This window comes from Phocoena sinus, chromosome 6, assembly GCF_008692025.1.
Source record: "Phocoena sinus isolate mPhoSin1 chromosome 6, mPhoSin1.pri, whole genome shotgun sequence".
In the NCBI taxonomy this organism is placed as follows: Eukaryota; Metazoa; Chordata; class Mammalia; order Artiodactyla; family Phocoenidae; genus Phocoena; species Phocoena sinus.
In genome coordinates, this window is record NC_045768.1 from 35,941,736 (window position 1) to 35,955,003 (window position 13,268).

The 13,268-nt window shown below is 51.9% G+C and overlaps 1 protein-coding gene across 1 annotated transcript in view; it reads left to right on the forward strand.

The window, feature by feature from the left end:
• The first annotated feature begins 7,558 nt into the window (after window positions 1-7,558).
• The window catches only part of PAX5 (paired box 5), a 192,357-nt gene continuing 186,647 nt past the window's right edge, over window positions 7,559-13,268 (forward strand). Inside the window, exon 1 of the mRNA XM_032636061.1 lies at window positions 7,559-7,741. Within this exon, the coding sequence (XP_032491952.1) occupies window positions 7,696-7,741 (46 nt within the window). The 5' untranslated portion in view covers window positions 7,559-7,695. The remainder of the gene's footprint in view (window positions 7,742-13,268) is intronic.

The following is a 13,268-nucleotide window of genomic DNA, read 5'->3' on the forward strand; positions in this document are numbered from 1 at the left end:
CCTTGGTCATAGGGCCTTTGCCCTATCTCTCCCTTTGACCCTTGGGGCCACTCCATCTGGGAAGGGGAGAATCTGATAATCTCCAGGGAGGTGTGTCAGGGGCTTGCCCACCTTATCGAGCCTCCTTCCTTTGCCCCACTGCCCAAACCACTGTGAATTCCTCCCCTCAGAAACATTTGCCATTCCTATCAACCCTGAGCCTTTAGTCAGCTCTTCTCATAGCATTTTACATTTACGTTGATATCCAGCAGCCTTACCTGCAAAATGGGGACATTAATTGTGCTCCCTGTGTCATTATTTATCTAGCAAAGTCCTACTCATCCTTCAACACTCATATAGGTCACTCCCCCAGTGAGGTCTCCTCTGGCCACCCCCTTTCCAGAGTCTGGCTTGACCCCCCTTGCTTGGTTCTCCCTCAGCCCCTTTTGGTGCCACCCATCCTCACACTCTTATGGTCTAAGTATAGGTCTGTCTCCCCTCTGGACAGGGCCTGGGGCTCAAGTGACATTATGCCAGGGTTCTTGGCACACGGCTGGGCATCTCTTCCCGGGTCGCTGTGAGGATCAAATGACTGCTGCCTGGAGACTCCCTGAGGGCTCCCCTGCACACGTTCTTGCCCTCTTCTCTGGTATTCATGACAGTAGAGGGGACTGTACTGATCCCTTAGGCTGAGGGGGCAGGGAACCCCAGTACCTCAGGCATCAGATTCCCCCACCTCGGTCTGGAGAGAGTGGAAGGATATCCACTTGGAGTATGTGGCCCTTCTGGACCTGGAAGCATGCCGCTCCTCCTTCCCGGTGCTAGCTGGGAAACAGCATCTGCCAGGGTGGCCAAAAGGGCTTGAGGGGCAGAGCTCTCCTCTGGGTCTCCAAAGCTGTCCTGGTGACTGGTGCAACCTGGGCACTGGGCCTCAGGGGAAATGGAAGAACCAAGCACTTGCTAGCTTGGAGCCAGGACAAAACCCAGTTCCAAGCTTAATTAAAAAGAGCGCTTAATCCCTCCCCCAAGAAATGTAGATCACCCACAAAGGAGAACAGGAACACCAGTGGCCAGGAAGACCCAAAACCTTACAAACAAGCACTTCGGTCTGAGCAGGGCAGCTCCACTATGATCTGATACAATGACTATTGTCAAGGAGGGCTGTTTTTCCATGTTTTTGTATCCTTTTCCTCACATTTTCTTTTGCTACCTAATTTCATGCATCAGAGGTCAAAAGACAAAAGTTCAGGCCTGGTTTAAAGGCAGCAAACTCCCCACCACCAGGAACATGTGTCCAAAGGAGTGCTTTGAGGCACCGCCTGCAGACACCGGCAGGTTTCCATCCCTGCCTAATTCTCTTTTGTCACTTCATGGGGTACATGAGTCTACGTGCAAATTGCATGAGAAATGAGATACCAACTGCTATACCACACTAGGAAAAAATTGCCCCCTTTCAGTTCACCAAACTGTTTCCATCTCATACCTTGTCAGAATTTGTACCTAACAAGAAGCCCATCTTCCAGCTCTCCGCTTGCCTATGAACAGAAGTATATACTACATATATTATATACATAACTATAATATATATAAACATATGCTGTAAATACAAAATATGAATAGATATTCCTTAATTGTTTTTTTCTAGGAGAATTCATAAAGATGTCTCCAGAAAATTACCAACATTTGTCCTTAAAATTACTTTCATTGAAATTTTAGCAGCATTTTAGTTGAATAATTTAGTATGATTCTTTTAGTATGAATATTTTGTCCTAGACCTCCAATCTTTTCAATGCTCCATTTTGGATTCTTAAGTAATAGTGGATTGTTAGTTTTCTTGTGTGATGAGTAGACACTTTTGTGAATACAGGAGAATACAGCATCATGATTTCCCATTAGAAATATTTTCATGATTGGGGGAAAACAACTTTCTACTTGCATGTTCATAAGCTTCTCATACCAACTTGGTATGCCAAATGGCTTTTATCTGACTGAAAATAAATTAGGAGACATCTTTAATTTTTCTTATTGTTGACAATTTTTTAGTTGACTGGCATTCAGTGTCCGAAGGTCTGGTCCCCACCTCAAATACAAAGTAAAGGAGAATATAAGCGCTTTGAGAAGTGTCTCTGGTGATTGCTAGACACTGGGCTGGTTATAGGGCTCACTTCGAAGGCCCTTTGGACCCAAGCCCAGGTCCTTTTCCCCATCTTATTCTGGGCTGAGTCCTGGAAGAAGCTACCAGCAAATAGCATGTCGATTTGTTAAAAATATGGAATCGGCAGCAAATCTGAAAGAATTTTACAGCATACAGTTTTATTTCAGGCCGGCTCTCAAGTCCAGACTTTTTATCCTGCAGTCTGCTTTTCTTTCCATAAGACATCCCCTCAAAAGAGGTAATAATAATCAGCCCAAAACCTGCCATAAGACTGAAGTACTCACTTGGCGACTTGCACACTACAGGCTCCAGGAAAAACACCCCAATCCTGCTGTGATCCTCTGCCACAGCTCTGAAGTTATTACAGAAAAATGGAGAATGAAGTAAGCGAGAACATTAAAGGGCCTACTTACAGGTGCTTCACTTCCATTTAACATTCTGATCTGCGTCCAAAAACTATAAGAATCGTTTAACCTGTGGACGCAGTCAAAATCGCTTGTGAAGTGGGCTTCTTTATGTTCCAGTATTTCATGGCATCAAATTATATCACATTAAAATGTTATTAGTTTAAAACATATTAAATAAATGCAAGTCTGGGTTGGCGCATGAATATTTAAAGCTCACATTACATTACATGGAGAAATAGAAGAAAAAGGGGGTGGGGAGAGCTAACAGTTCATCGTATAAATATTGGTAGAAATAAAACATCCATCATATGTCTTCTTTGGCAAAATATGATTTTATTACTTACAAATCATGGTATTGTTAAATTTAAAAGGAAATAGAAGAAGAAATAAACTGATTTACACTGTTTTCAATGTTAAATAATCAGAGTGCCAGTAAATCTTTTCAATGCCCCGTTTTGGATTCTTAGGTAATAGTGGATTGCTGGGATATGTTGGCCATTTTTAAATACAACTGACTCCCTGTTTTCCATATTCATATATTGCGAATGTAACTACAGAATAGTGAATTTTATCTCAAAATTCTCCACGAGTTGCCTTCAAATCGCGTCCCTGTATACGGCAGACACTTGACGTCTGCCGTGTGTACCTGTGCGCTGGAAACCAGTCGTGGAACTGAATCGAATTACTGGATTTGAGTTGAAATGAACCCATCCAAATGACCCGAGTCTCTGCGCTGTTTGAGGCGTCTCTCAATAATACTTTTAATTAAAGCAAGAAAGGCAGCAAACAACAGTAGCAATAACCCACCACGAGCATCAGATTCCCCGAACACAGCCCCATCGTGTTTTCTAGCACTACCCCTGTGTTGCTGGGTGGCGAGCCGCTAGCACATGGTGTCCCAGCAAGCCAGCAGCCAGAAGCTCGAAGCCCTTTATGTGCAGAGGACCCCAATGCCAGCAGAAATGGGTGCTTCTATCCAAACCATTCGTCAGCCCCTTTTCACCGCGGGCGCCGCTTGAAAACCTGCGGCGGCGGCGGCTGGCCTGCGTTGTGCGCGTTTTGCGCTCTGCTCCCCGGGAGTTGCCAGTGGAGAGGTGCCCCCATCCACACGGGCGCCGCCCCCCGGCAAGCCCCAAGCTTAGGCCGTCAGGAACCTACTCGCCGGGACTCGGCGTCCACCCTCAATCCTGACACCATCCAGACCCAGCAAACGCAGCGGGGCGGGGCTGGGCTTTAGCGGCGCCTCCAGAGGAAGGTGCGGTGCCACGTGTGCGCTGCGCGGACCCCAAATCCTGCGAGTCCAGCTGCGGCCTCAGCCGCTCCCAGAACTGGGCCCCCAGCTTTAGGGCGGGGCCTCTTCCTAGCTACTTGCCTGGACGTCGGTTCCCACCCGCCCTCAGAGCAGGCTCCATCCCAGAGCCACAGGGCCGGAGTCGTTCCCCGCGGCCTCTCCCAGGGCTCGCACAGAGGGAGGCCCAGCGGCGGACCGCGGTGGTCCAATCTTTGCTGGATTCCGGGCTGGGGGTCTCGGGTGGCGCCGGGCCGAAATCGAGCCGCAGTCTTGGCTCCACAAACCCTGGAGTCTTCGGGTGTTTCCTGGCTGAATAGCAGAGCCCGACCTAGGCGCCTCGCCTCCCGACGTCGGCCTCCCCAATCCTGGACTGCAGCGTCTTAGCTGGAGAGAAGCTCGCAGCGTGCCTAGGCCAACCCCTTCTGCGACTCTTTTCTTTTCCTGTCACTCTCTGTTCTCGGTTTCTGCTTTCTCCCTCTCACAGAAGGCCAGAGCGCGCAGGGGCCTTGGAGGAGCCTCCTCACCAGCCCTTTTCCTGGGTCTTCAGTCTGCCTTTCCTCACAGTCTTTTCTCTCTCTCTCCATATTTCTTTCTCTATAGATTCTCCCCGCACTTCCTCGCCTTTTTAGCCAGTATGTCTCTCTGCCTCTCTGAATTTGTCTCTCTTTTTCTCCCCGGTGTAGCATTAAACAAATCCACGTGTATCGAGGTTGGAGAAGTTCCGGCAAAGTGGACAGGAAAAAAAAAAAAAGCCTTATTCTGTCCTTGGGACATTTCCGGTCACTACACTTCGTCTTCCCCTTGAAGTGGTGCCAGCACTGGTTCAGCCACGCAGGCCGCTGCTATCAAGGCGCCGGCTCGCTGGCTCTCGCTCTTTAGCTGTGTATGCGTATGTTTGAGGGTGGATTTGTATGTCGATGGTTGCAAACTAGGGCAAGTTCTCCAAACCGAAAGCTGAGCAGAGTTGGGTTTCTAGGATTCTAGGGCTGCGGCCAAGTGAGATGGGGGATTTTTCGGGGGTTCCAATGCCGATCTGCGCCTAAGACTCTATGCGTCCATAGCCCCTTGCCCAGTATCTCTAAGGTCGCAGCATCAATTCCGGGTCCCCCGAAGAGGTTCGCCAGCTTCTCTGCATCAGGGAGCAGCCCCTCGGTCCAACGCTGCGGGAGTCCAGGAGGTCCGAAGCATGCTGGCCAGGCGCAAGGGGAGGTCAACCCACAGCGGGCAGGGTGGGCAAGGGGATGACGGTTGGGCCTGGATACCCCGCGAGGGGGGGGCTCTGTGAATTCTGGGCACTGGCGCCACACGACCGGCGGGGTTATGAGTAAGGGCGGGCGCCCCCTCGGGAACACGTTATTTGTTTCGCGTTGGTCTGGAGCGCCCACAGTACGACTCAGTCGCGCGGGGGTCAGGTATTTCCGAGCACCGCGAGTCCACGGGTCCTGGTGCTTGGCCTAATCCTCTGCCCTTCCTGAGTGCGGACAAGAATGAAGAAGTGGCCGGTGTCCCTCCCTAATCCAAAAGCCTCACAAAGCCAAACACACACGCAAAACTCACCAAAGCATCCCACAAACACAAAAACTAAAGCCAACACACGAAAACATAAACCAAAACCCCCATCAAACGCACTGCTCATAAAAACAAAATCAAAATCGAAGAAAACAAAACCCATACAAACACAAAATTCACCTAACTCAAAACACACAAACGACACCCACTAGCACAAAATCAAAACACATCAAAACACCACGTAGAAAGAACAGCCTTCCAAACGACACACAAAAAGCCTACAAGGACAAAGTACAACACGCACACAAAATCAAAACAGAAGACAGAAAAGACCAAGACTCACAGAGCAAAACCCGCTAAAATGAAATCCACGAACAACCAACACGCAAAACACCCGAAACAAAACACTCACATGGATAATGAAAAGAAAAAAAAAAAAAAAAACAAATCCTCTAAATAGAAAAAACAAACAAAACAAAACCCCCAAACAACTCCCGTCCCCAGCCGGGATGAAATGTCAATTCCGGGAGGGCTTTTTGATCTCTAGGCGCGGACAGGCCGCTCCTCCTCGGCGCAGCCTCCCCGCGCGGGCTAGGCGGGAGGGCGGGAAGCAAGGGCTAGGGCCCGGTTGCGGAGGAAGAATCGAGTGCTTGGAGATGGCCAAAAATCAAGTCGCCGGGGCAGGGACCCGGACGCGTAGGCTGCAGGAATAGGCGGCGCAGTGGGACTGCGCAGACTACTTGTGGGGGGGTGGGGGAGGGAGCCGCCGGGGAATCCACAGCCAAGTTTCCGATTGTGGCGAAATCGGCTCAGTGGATAAGCGATGTCCGGTTCCCGAGCCCCCCGCCCCCTTTTCTCGAGCTCTGGGCTCTTCCCCCAAGGTTGCGGCCCATCCTCGTGACCACCCCCTCCAAAAAACAAACAACACTCTCGCTGAGGACGATTCACTTTTCGAAACTGCCATTGTCCGGCGGGCCAAGAGTCCTCCTGCGGATCTCTCCCCCCCGCCCTGGAGAACCTTGCCCCTGCGACCACCCCGCAGCGGGCCCCCACGGGCTGCCAGTGGACAAGCCCAGCAGCTGGACTCGGGACTTGGGAGGAGAAAGGGGAGGGAAGTCTTGAGCCTGGGCCGAAGAGAGCGGGCTGGACATGCCAAACTTCTGCGCGGTCTCTCTGATTGCCCCTCTGAAGTCAAGTCTTGGGGCTCGGGAACGCCGCAACGTCTCGGGGCTGGAGGGCAAGGGGATTCCACTTATGGGCCGGGGTAAGGTGTCCGGGACTCATGTCAACCTCCAGGACCTCCTGAGAAGGTTCTGCTCAACCCGGGTGTTCCAAAGCGGAGGCCGGGATTTTATCTCCAGCATTTCACAGCTTAACCTCTGTGCTCGGGGCCAGGATGGGACATGGTGTGTGGAAAGGCTCTGGGGCCAGGAATGGTACCTGGGCGCTCTAGGGTTCTGGCACTACCCTGGAGTCAGGGACACAGCAATAGTAATAATGGAGCTGCAAACTGCGGTGGGGTGGAGTGGCTGAGAGCTCTGGAGGGCGGACGCCGCCCTAGGGGTGAATCTGAGGAAGCTGGAACGCCCCCCTCTATGCCTGGCAACACGGCTTGCCTCTACACTCCTTTCCACTGCACCTGCTTGGCAGAGTGGTTAATTTCTTAAAAAACAAAAACGCGGCCTGCATCCTCTTACGTGGTGGGGTTTGCACCTAAAGGGGTCACCGGCCTCGCGCACAGAGCAGAGGGCCGCGACACCCAGACTCAGGGATTTGTAAAAGGTGCGGTCGCGACGCCAGGGGTCCCGGCTCGCCTGCGGTCGGCTCCTTGCCGTTAGAACGCAGGCTAGAGCTCGGCTCCATCTGAAGCCGTCCGTCCCTCCCCCGCAACCCCCTATAAAAGTTCAGGGCGGCGCGGCGTCAGCATTGCTGCTCTCCCGGCCTCCCGCACTGCTGCCGGCCCGGCCCGGCCCGCCCCGTCTGGCCAGCTGAGCAGGCCGGGCCGCAGAGCGCGGACACCCTTTCCCAGTTCGGGGCCTGCAGTGCGGGGAGGCACGATGGGGGCGCGGCGTGTCTGGGGACATCTTGTGATGTTGGCGAGAACAGGACATGATCTCACATGGCGAGAAGCTCTTTAGTTCCTTAATCATTTCACGGTGCCTTCGGACGCTTTTTTTCCACCTAAAACGTTTAGTTTCAGCTCAGTGATCAGCTACCCCAGCTCGGCGGGGGAGCGGAAGGCTTGAATTATTCCGACCTGCGAGCGGCCCCTGAGACCCCCCCCAAAAAAAAAAAACACCAAAAAGTGGAAACTTTTTTTCCCTGTCCATTACATCAAGTTCTGAAAAATCAAAATGGATTTAGAGAAAAATTACCCGACTCCTCGGACCGGCAGGACAGGTAGGACCGCGATACGGGCTCTAGGCGTGCTAACTCAGAGACCCAGCCGGGCACTGGCCCTCAAACACTTCGACCCTGGGGGAGGGGGCGCGTCTCATTTTCGCAGGGATTGACTGCGCGACTGTCTGTGGCACGTTTCTTTTCTCCGATCTGTTCACACACTTCTGCATCAGTCCAAGTGTTTGCGAGTTTGCGTGTGTTTTTCTCTATTTCTGAATGTTTATGTGGTTGTTTATCTGGGAGTCTGAAAGTTTGTTTGGGTCTGTGTGTTTACATAGGGGCTCAGGGTGTGCATGAGTGACAATAAGCTTGTGATTATTATATATATATATATACAATCAAAAATTTTGAGTGTGTGTTGAAGAATCTATGTGCCTGTGTGTATGTAGCTTTATATTCATGAGTCTGTTAGTATGTGTTTATGAGTTGCTGTTCCTGGGTACTGTTATTTTGAGTATCCAAAATGTGTGTCTATGAGTGGCGTATACATAATTTGGATGAGTGTTTAAGTGTACATCTGCTCCTTTAAGGGATTGTGTTTCCCCGTCACATCCCAAGTGATTCTGGAAGTGGGAATAAGATGGTTACACCGACCCCTCCATTTTTGGATGTCAACAGCTGTTCACTGTGCACATGCCAATGTACACAAAAGTGCCTGCCTCTAGGCACAAAGATGGGTCTGGGACCTGTGGGGATCTGTTGTACGAAGTCTGCCATCAGTCAGGCTCAGGTTCCATTCTGTTGAGAGAACAGGAGTGCAGGTGTGCAGACCTCCGTTGTGTGGTATACACTGCTTCCCTCTGTGGGTACTGTTGAGCCTACCATTTGTACAAAAAGGTCTCACGTTGCAGACACAACCTTGGCAGGTAAGAGGGGGTAGCCTACCTACAGTCTAGTTGTGACATTTCTAGGGACCCCCAGCCTGCCTTAGCTCTTACTTAGACAAGCCTCTGTCACTGGTGTGTGTGAGTGTGCACGCGCGTGTGTGCTCAGGTTTTATCTTGTGGGTGCCTGGAGGAGAGCACAAGTAGGTGGACATGTGTGCCTAACTGGGGCATCCAGCTCCGAACCTATATGCACAGAGGCCTCCCTGGCACAGAGCCTGGTGTTCCTCCCACAGGCCCAGGCAGTGGGTGGCAGGGTGTGTTTATGTCTGAGAGGAGGTGGAAGGCAGCAGGAAGCTTCTGTCTGCCCTGAGGTAAAAGCCAGTTATGGGCACCTCTTTTACTCATTAGGTCAAATGTGCTAAACCCCCATCCAAACACACTTCTGGCCCTGACAGAACTCCCCTTCCCCTATCCATATGGTTCTGTGAGCACCCACCTGCACCCCAGCCCTAAATACAGGTCAAAAAGCAGAGAGAGAGGTGGGGGGTGAACTTGTATCTGAAACCCAGGACAACTCCCTAGGCATATATGTGTTTCCAAAATCATTACTGAAGAGAAGTGAGGGCAGAAATCTAAGAGGCAGGGAATTGAAGAGGATTCCCCAGGGTAAAGGCACAGGAAAGGGAACCTGGAATCCCCTTCTGCTCCATCCCTACTCTCCCCACTACTCCGCAGTGGGTCCCTTAGTAGGTGAGACTCCATAGGTGTCTGCACTGGGGACTAGGGTGTGTGTGTGTGGTGTGTGTGTCGGGAATGGGTCAGAGGCCTGTGAGGGTCTACTAGAGGGTCTGCATGGCTGGCCCGGCTGCCTCTCCAGACAAGCTGTCTACGAAGACTGTAATTCATGGCGGTCGATGGGCTCTTTGATTAGTTCAATCGCCTGAATAATCGTTTAATCAATAAAGCATTTCATTCCTCTGCGAGACAGGCCTGGGTGGGGCTGAGGACCCCTAGGCTGGCCAGAGTTTAAAAATCTGGAGAGCCATGCCCCCTCTTCACCGACTGGTTGGGTGAGGGCCCTGCCTGGGAAAGTGCAGTATCTCAGGCAATACTCTACTTCTGCCTGTCTGCACCAGCCTGGGCCGGGAAAGAAAAGAGAGCTGAGAAACTGGCCAGGATGGGGGCGTCCAGGTCTGGTTTTGGGGTTTTTCCTCAGGCCTCTCCCCTCTCCCAACTTCAGGACCTTGTATGGGTCGCTCGATGGCCCTTTCCCTCCTTTAGAACTGTATTCCATTCCTTCGTTCGACCTCAGTTTCCTCATCTGTATAATGGGGAAGACATATATGCCATTCTAGCTGTAAGCCCAAGGTCGGTGAGGTTCTACCTGAGCAAGAAGCCACTTAAGGGTATTCTTGTCTAGCTTCTTCCTTGTGGTACCAAAAAAGGAAAAACTGAGGTCCAGAGAGGGGCAGGGACTTATTTGAGATCATACAGAAGGAAGTATGGAGGGCGTAGGACTGAAAGGTAATTTTTCTGCCCTTAAACCTCTCATTCTTGCTGGAAAAGGTGATAGAGCTCCACGCACCCCCTTCCCCCCACAGCCTACCTTGGAGGAAAATGACAATTAGGCAAATTAGCTGAGGTGAGGGTTAAGGAGTCCCAAGGCCAGGGAGACCAGGATAGGCTGAACACTGCCTGCGTGCTGGCATCCATTCCCCTAGCTCTGGAATGAGCCTGGTGGAATAATACCCTCTACCATGGATCTTCATCTTTAAGAATCTTGGGAGGTCTCATCTCAGGGATTCTTTTCAGACACATGGGGAAGCTGAGCCCTAGGAGAAGCAGGACACGCCTTTCGGAGAAGTAAGCATAGTCCCAGAGTCCCTGGCCTTTGAGGTGCGCTGGTAATGATAACAAACCCTGACAAAGGCACTTTGCACAGTTCTTGAAAAATCTGGTTAAATTTTCCCCTTTTTTCTCCCACTTCGACCATTCCTACAAACAGACTTGGGCCAGGCAGAGCAGACCACTGATCCAGACGCAGGAATCATGCAGGAATTGGCTCTGACCCGACTAGCTTGTGTAACTAAGGGTCAGTGGCTTTCTCTCTGTGATGCTTTTAGAATGAGGGTGAGAGAGGACCCACCAAGTTAGGACAGCACCGCTTAGGGCCTCCTCTGGCTTTCTCGAACTGAGCAACCAATCTGAAGCCCTGTAGGCCTCGCTTTATCCAAGCACCAGAAGGAAGATGAGCTGGACTTGGGCTTTGGGAGTCGATTTCAGGCCCAGGGAGCACTGTAGCAGCCCCAACCCCCAGACGCCGCTGGGCGCAGGAGAGGCTGGCCCAGGGGAGGGAGGGGGAGGCGGGGAGGGTTGTGTGTTCTGAGTAAAGCCAAGTTTGTGTATGGAGACCTAGGTGGAGGTGGGCATTCCTCTGAAAGTGGCTTCTCAAACTTATTCTCAATGGGCTTTCTTTCAATAACAAAACTTTCAAAGGCAATTCCATTTACACAAGTTAAATTTCTTCCGGGGGGGGTTTCCTTACCCCGTCTCCTGCCTCCGCCGCTTAAGACAAGGCCCGGCCCAAAGTCACGCAGAGGAGGAAAGAAAGCACGCGACTGTTGGGCACAGCGATACCCTACCGCATTCAGCGCAGCGTGGAGACCAACCCCCGATAGCCTCTCTCTCCTGGACGCAGACTCGTGGGCTGGTGAGCTTTTGGAGGCAGGACTGAGGCGCGGTGCCCAGCTTGGTCAAGGAATTGTTGTGTTATCCCGGATAGTCAAGTAACTTCTCTGGGCCACCATTTGCTGGCCTATAAGGCTGGGTTAGATGGCCAGGATATCTGATGGCACCTCTTGGAGTTAGAAGTTCCGGGAGGCCGGCACGCTCAGGCAGCTGTGAATAATCCCATATCCAAAAGGAAACACCCTCTGCCACAACGTGAGAAAGGGGGCTGCTCTCGCCGCCCAGGTTAGGCTGCCCAACACCGTCCTGAAGGCGAAAGTCTTCTGTGTGAAATGGGAAGCCGACCTATTCCAGTTCAAGTAATTAATATATGTGGCTCCATTCAACCCTGGCAGCGCTTTGGGGGGATTTGGTCCAAGCCGCACTGGTATCGGAAGGAAAATCGGTGTGTATGGACATATCCTGGCTGGGTTTCCCCTCCACCCCCCCAAAAAAAACCCCACCCCATCATCCCAAGAGTGGCTCTGGAGAAACCCTTCTGAGAAAGAGATTTCCAGTTCACAGCGTTTCCTCTACCCGGGACTTGCTATGTGACCTTGGACAGGTAGCCTCCTGTCTTGGCCTCAGGTTTCATATCTGTAAAATGGAGACGGCCTAACCTCAGGGCCCTTTTAGCTCTAAGACTTTAGAATCTGAGTTTCTAGGCCTGAACTAGAGCGGGGCTGGAGGTGGAGGTGTCACTGGCTGCGACCCTCTGAGCGTCCCCATACTCCCGCCTCTCCGGTGGGAACACAGAGCCGCCACGTCGAATTCTTAGTCCACTTTTGATCCATCGAGCGCCACCGGCTGGAATGAACGCAGGAACCCCAACCATCCTGGTCCCTCTGCGACGTTGCGATCCTCCTGGTCCAAGGCGAGGGGAGTGTGGTCGAAGATCAGGACAGGCGGGGTTCCAGACAAAGGAGAGATAACACCCACTGCCACCCCACCCCTGTGCATACGCAGCCTCCTGGGCCCGCAGAGGACTTCCTGGGTCTGTTTTCCGCAGCTGTGCCCTGGAGGGGGTGGGGACGGTGTCACCGCCGGAAACTTATCTACCATTCAGGGGCAGCTGGATCTGGGGCAGGAACAGAAGACGGGTCCGAGGGCTGATCCCATGTAGGAGTGTGAGAAATTGGACAGAGGTAGAGAGAAGGGAGACTGAAGTAGAAAACAACCTGGGAGTCCTCCCAGGATCAACCCGTGCTCTGTCCTCCTTACAAGCCCAGAGCAGGCATCTCAGAGCCCTTGCTTTGGTGGATTTATGTTTAATATTAGAAGATCATCACTTATGAATTCGAAACGGTGGGTCTTGGACAACTCCTGTGAGCTGCTGGGACAGGGGAATCTTCAGTTACTATTCCAGGGCGGGGCTCAGGTGCACATAGGCACTCACAGAACTATTGCCTCCTGGGTGTAGAATGGCTGTCGTCCAGTTCCTTTGATTGTGGTCCCAGAGCCTGACACGCCTGAGAAACTGAGTCTCTTTGGCCAAAGACCCTGCCCTTCTGGACCAAAAGAGTCCTGCTAGACAGCCACTCATTTTGTCTTAAAAGCGACAAGAACTTACCCAGGAGAGGAAATGTTGGGTTTTCTTGACGACAGAGCTGCAGTACAGTAGCACCCTTAGTGCAGCTCTGCGTGGCCCTTGCAGATTGAATGCGCCCTCCTGCTTCAGGGACTCTCATTAGCACTGGCCGGGACTGGATTCATTCAGTTCCCAAGAGGCCTTGCTCCGGATGCAGAATTACCCCTGCATACGGAAGCCTTCAGCTGCGCATATCACTAGCCCCCAAAGTGTCTGACAGCTCCTGGTCTGAGGCTGGAAAGAGGGGCTCACAGCTCAGTGCTTGGGCAACCTGGTGCAAAGCCTCAGATAGACCTCTCCCCCAGAAGCACCATGGTTACTAACTTTAAAGGACTATGAGATTTTCCCCTTCTATGTCTCTGCCTACGGTTAGCTCAGAATTGGG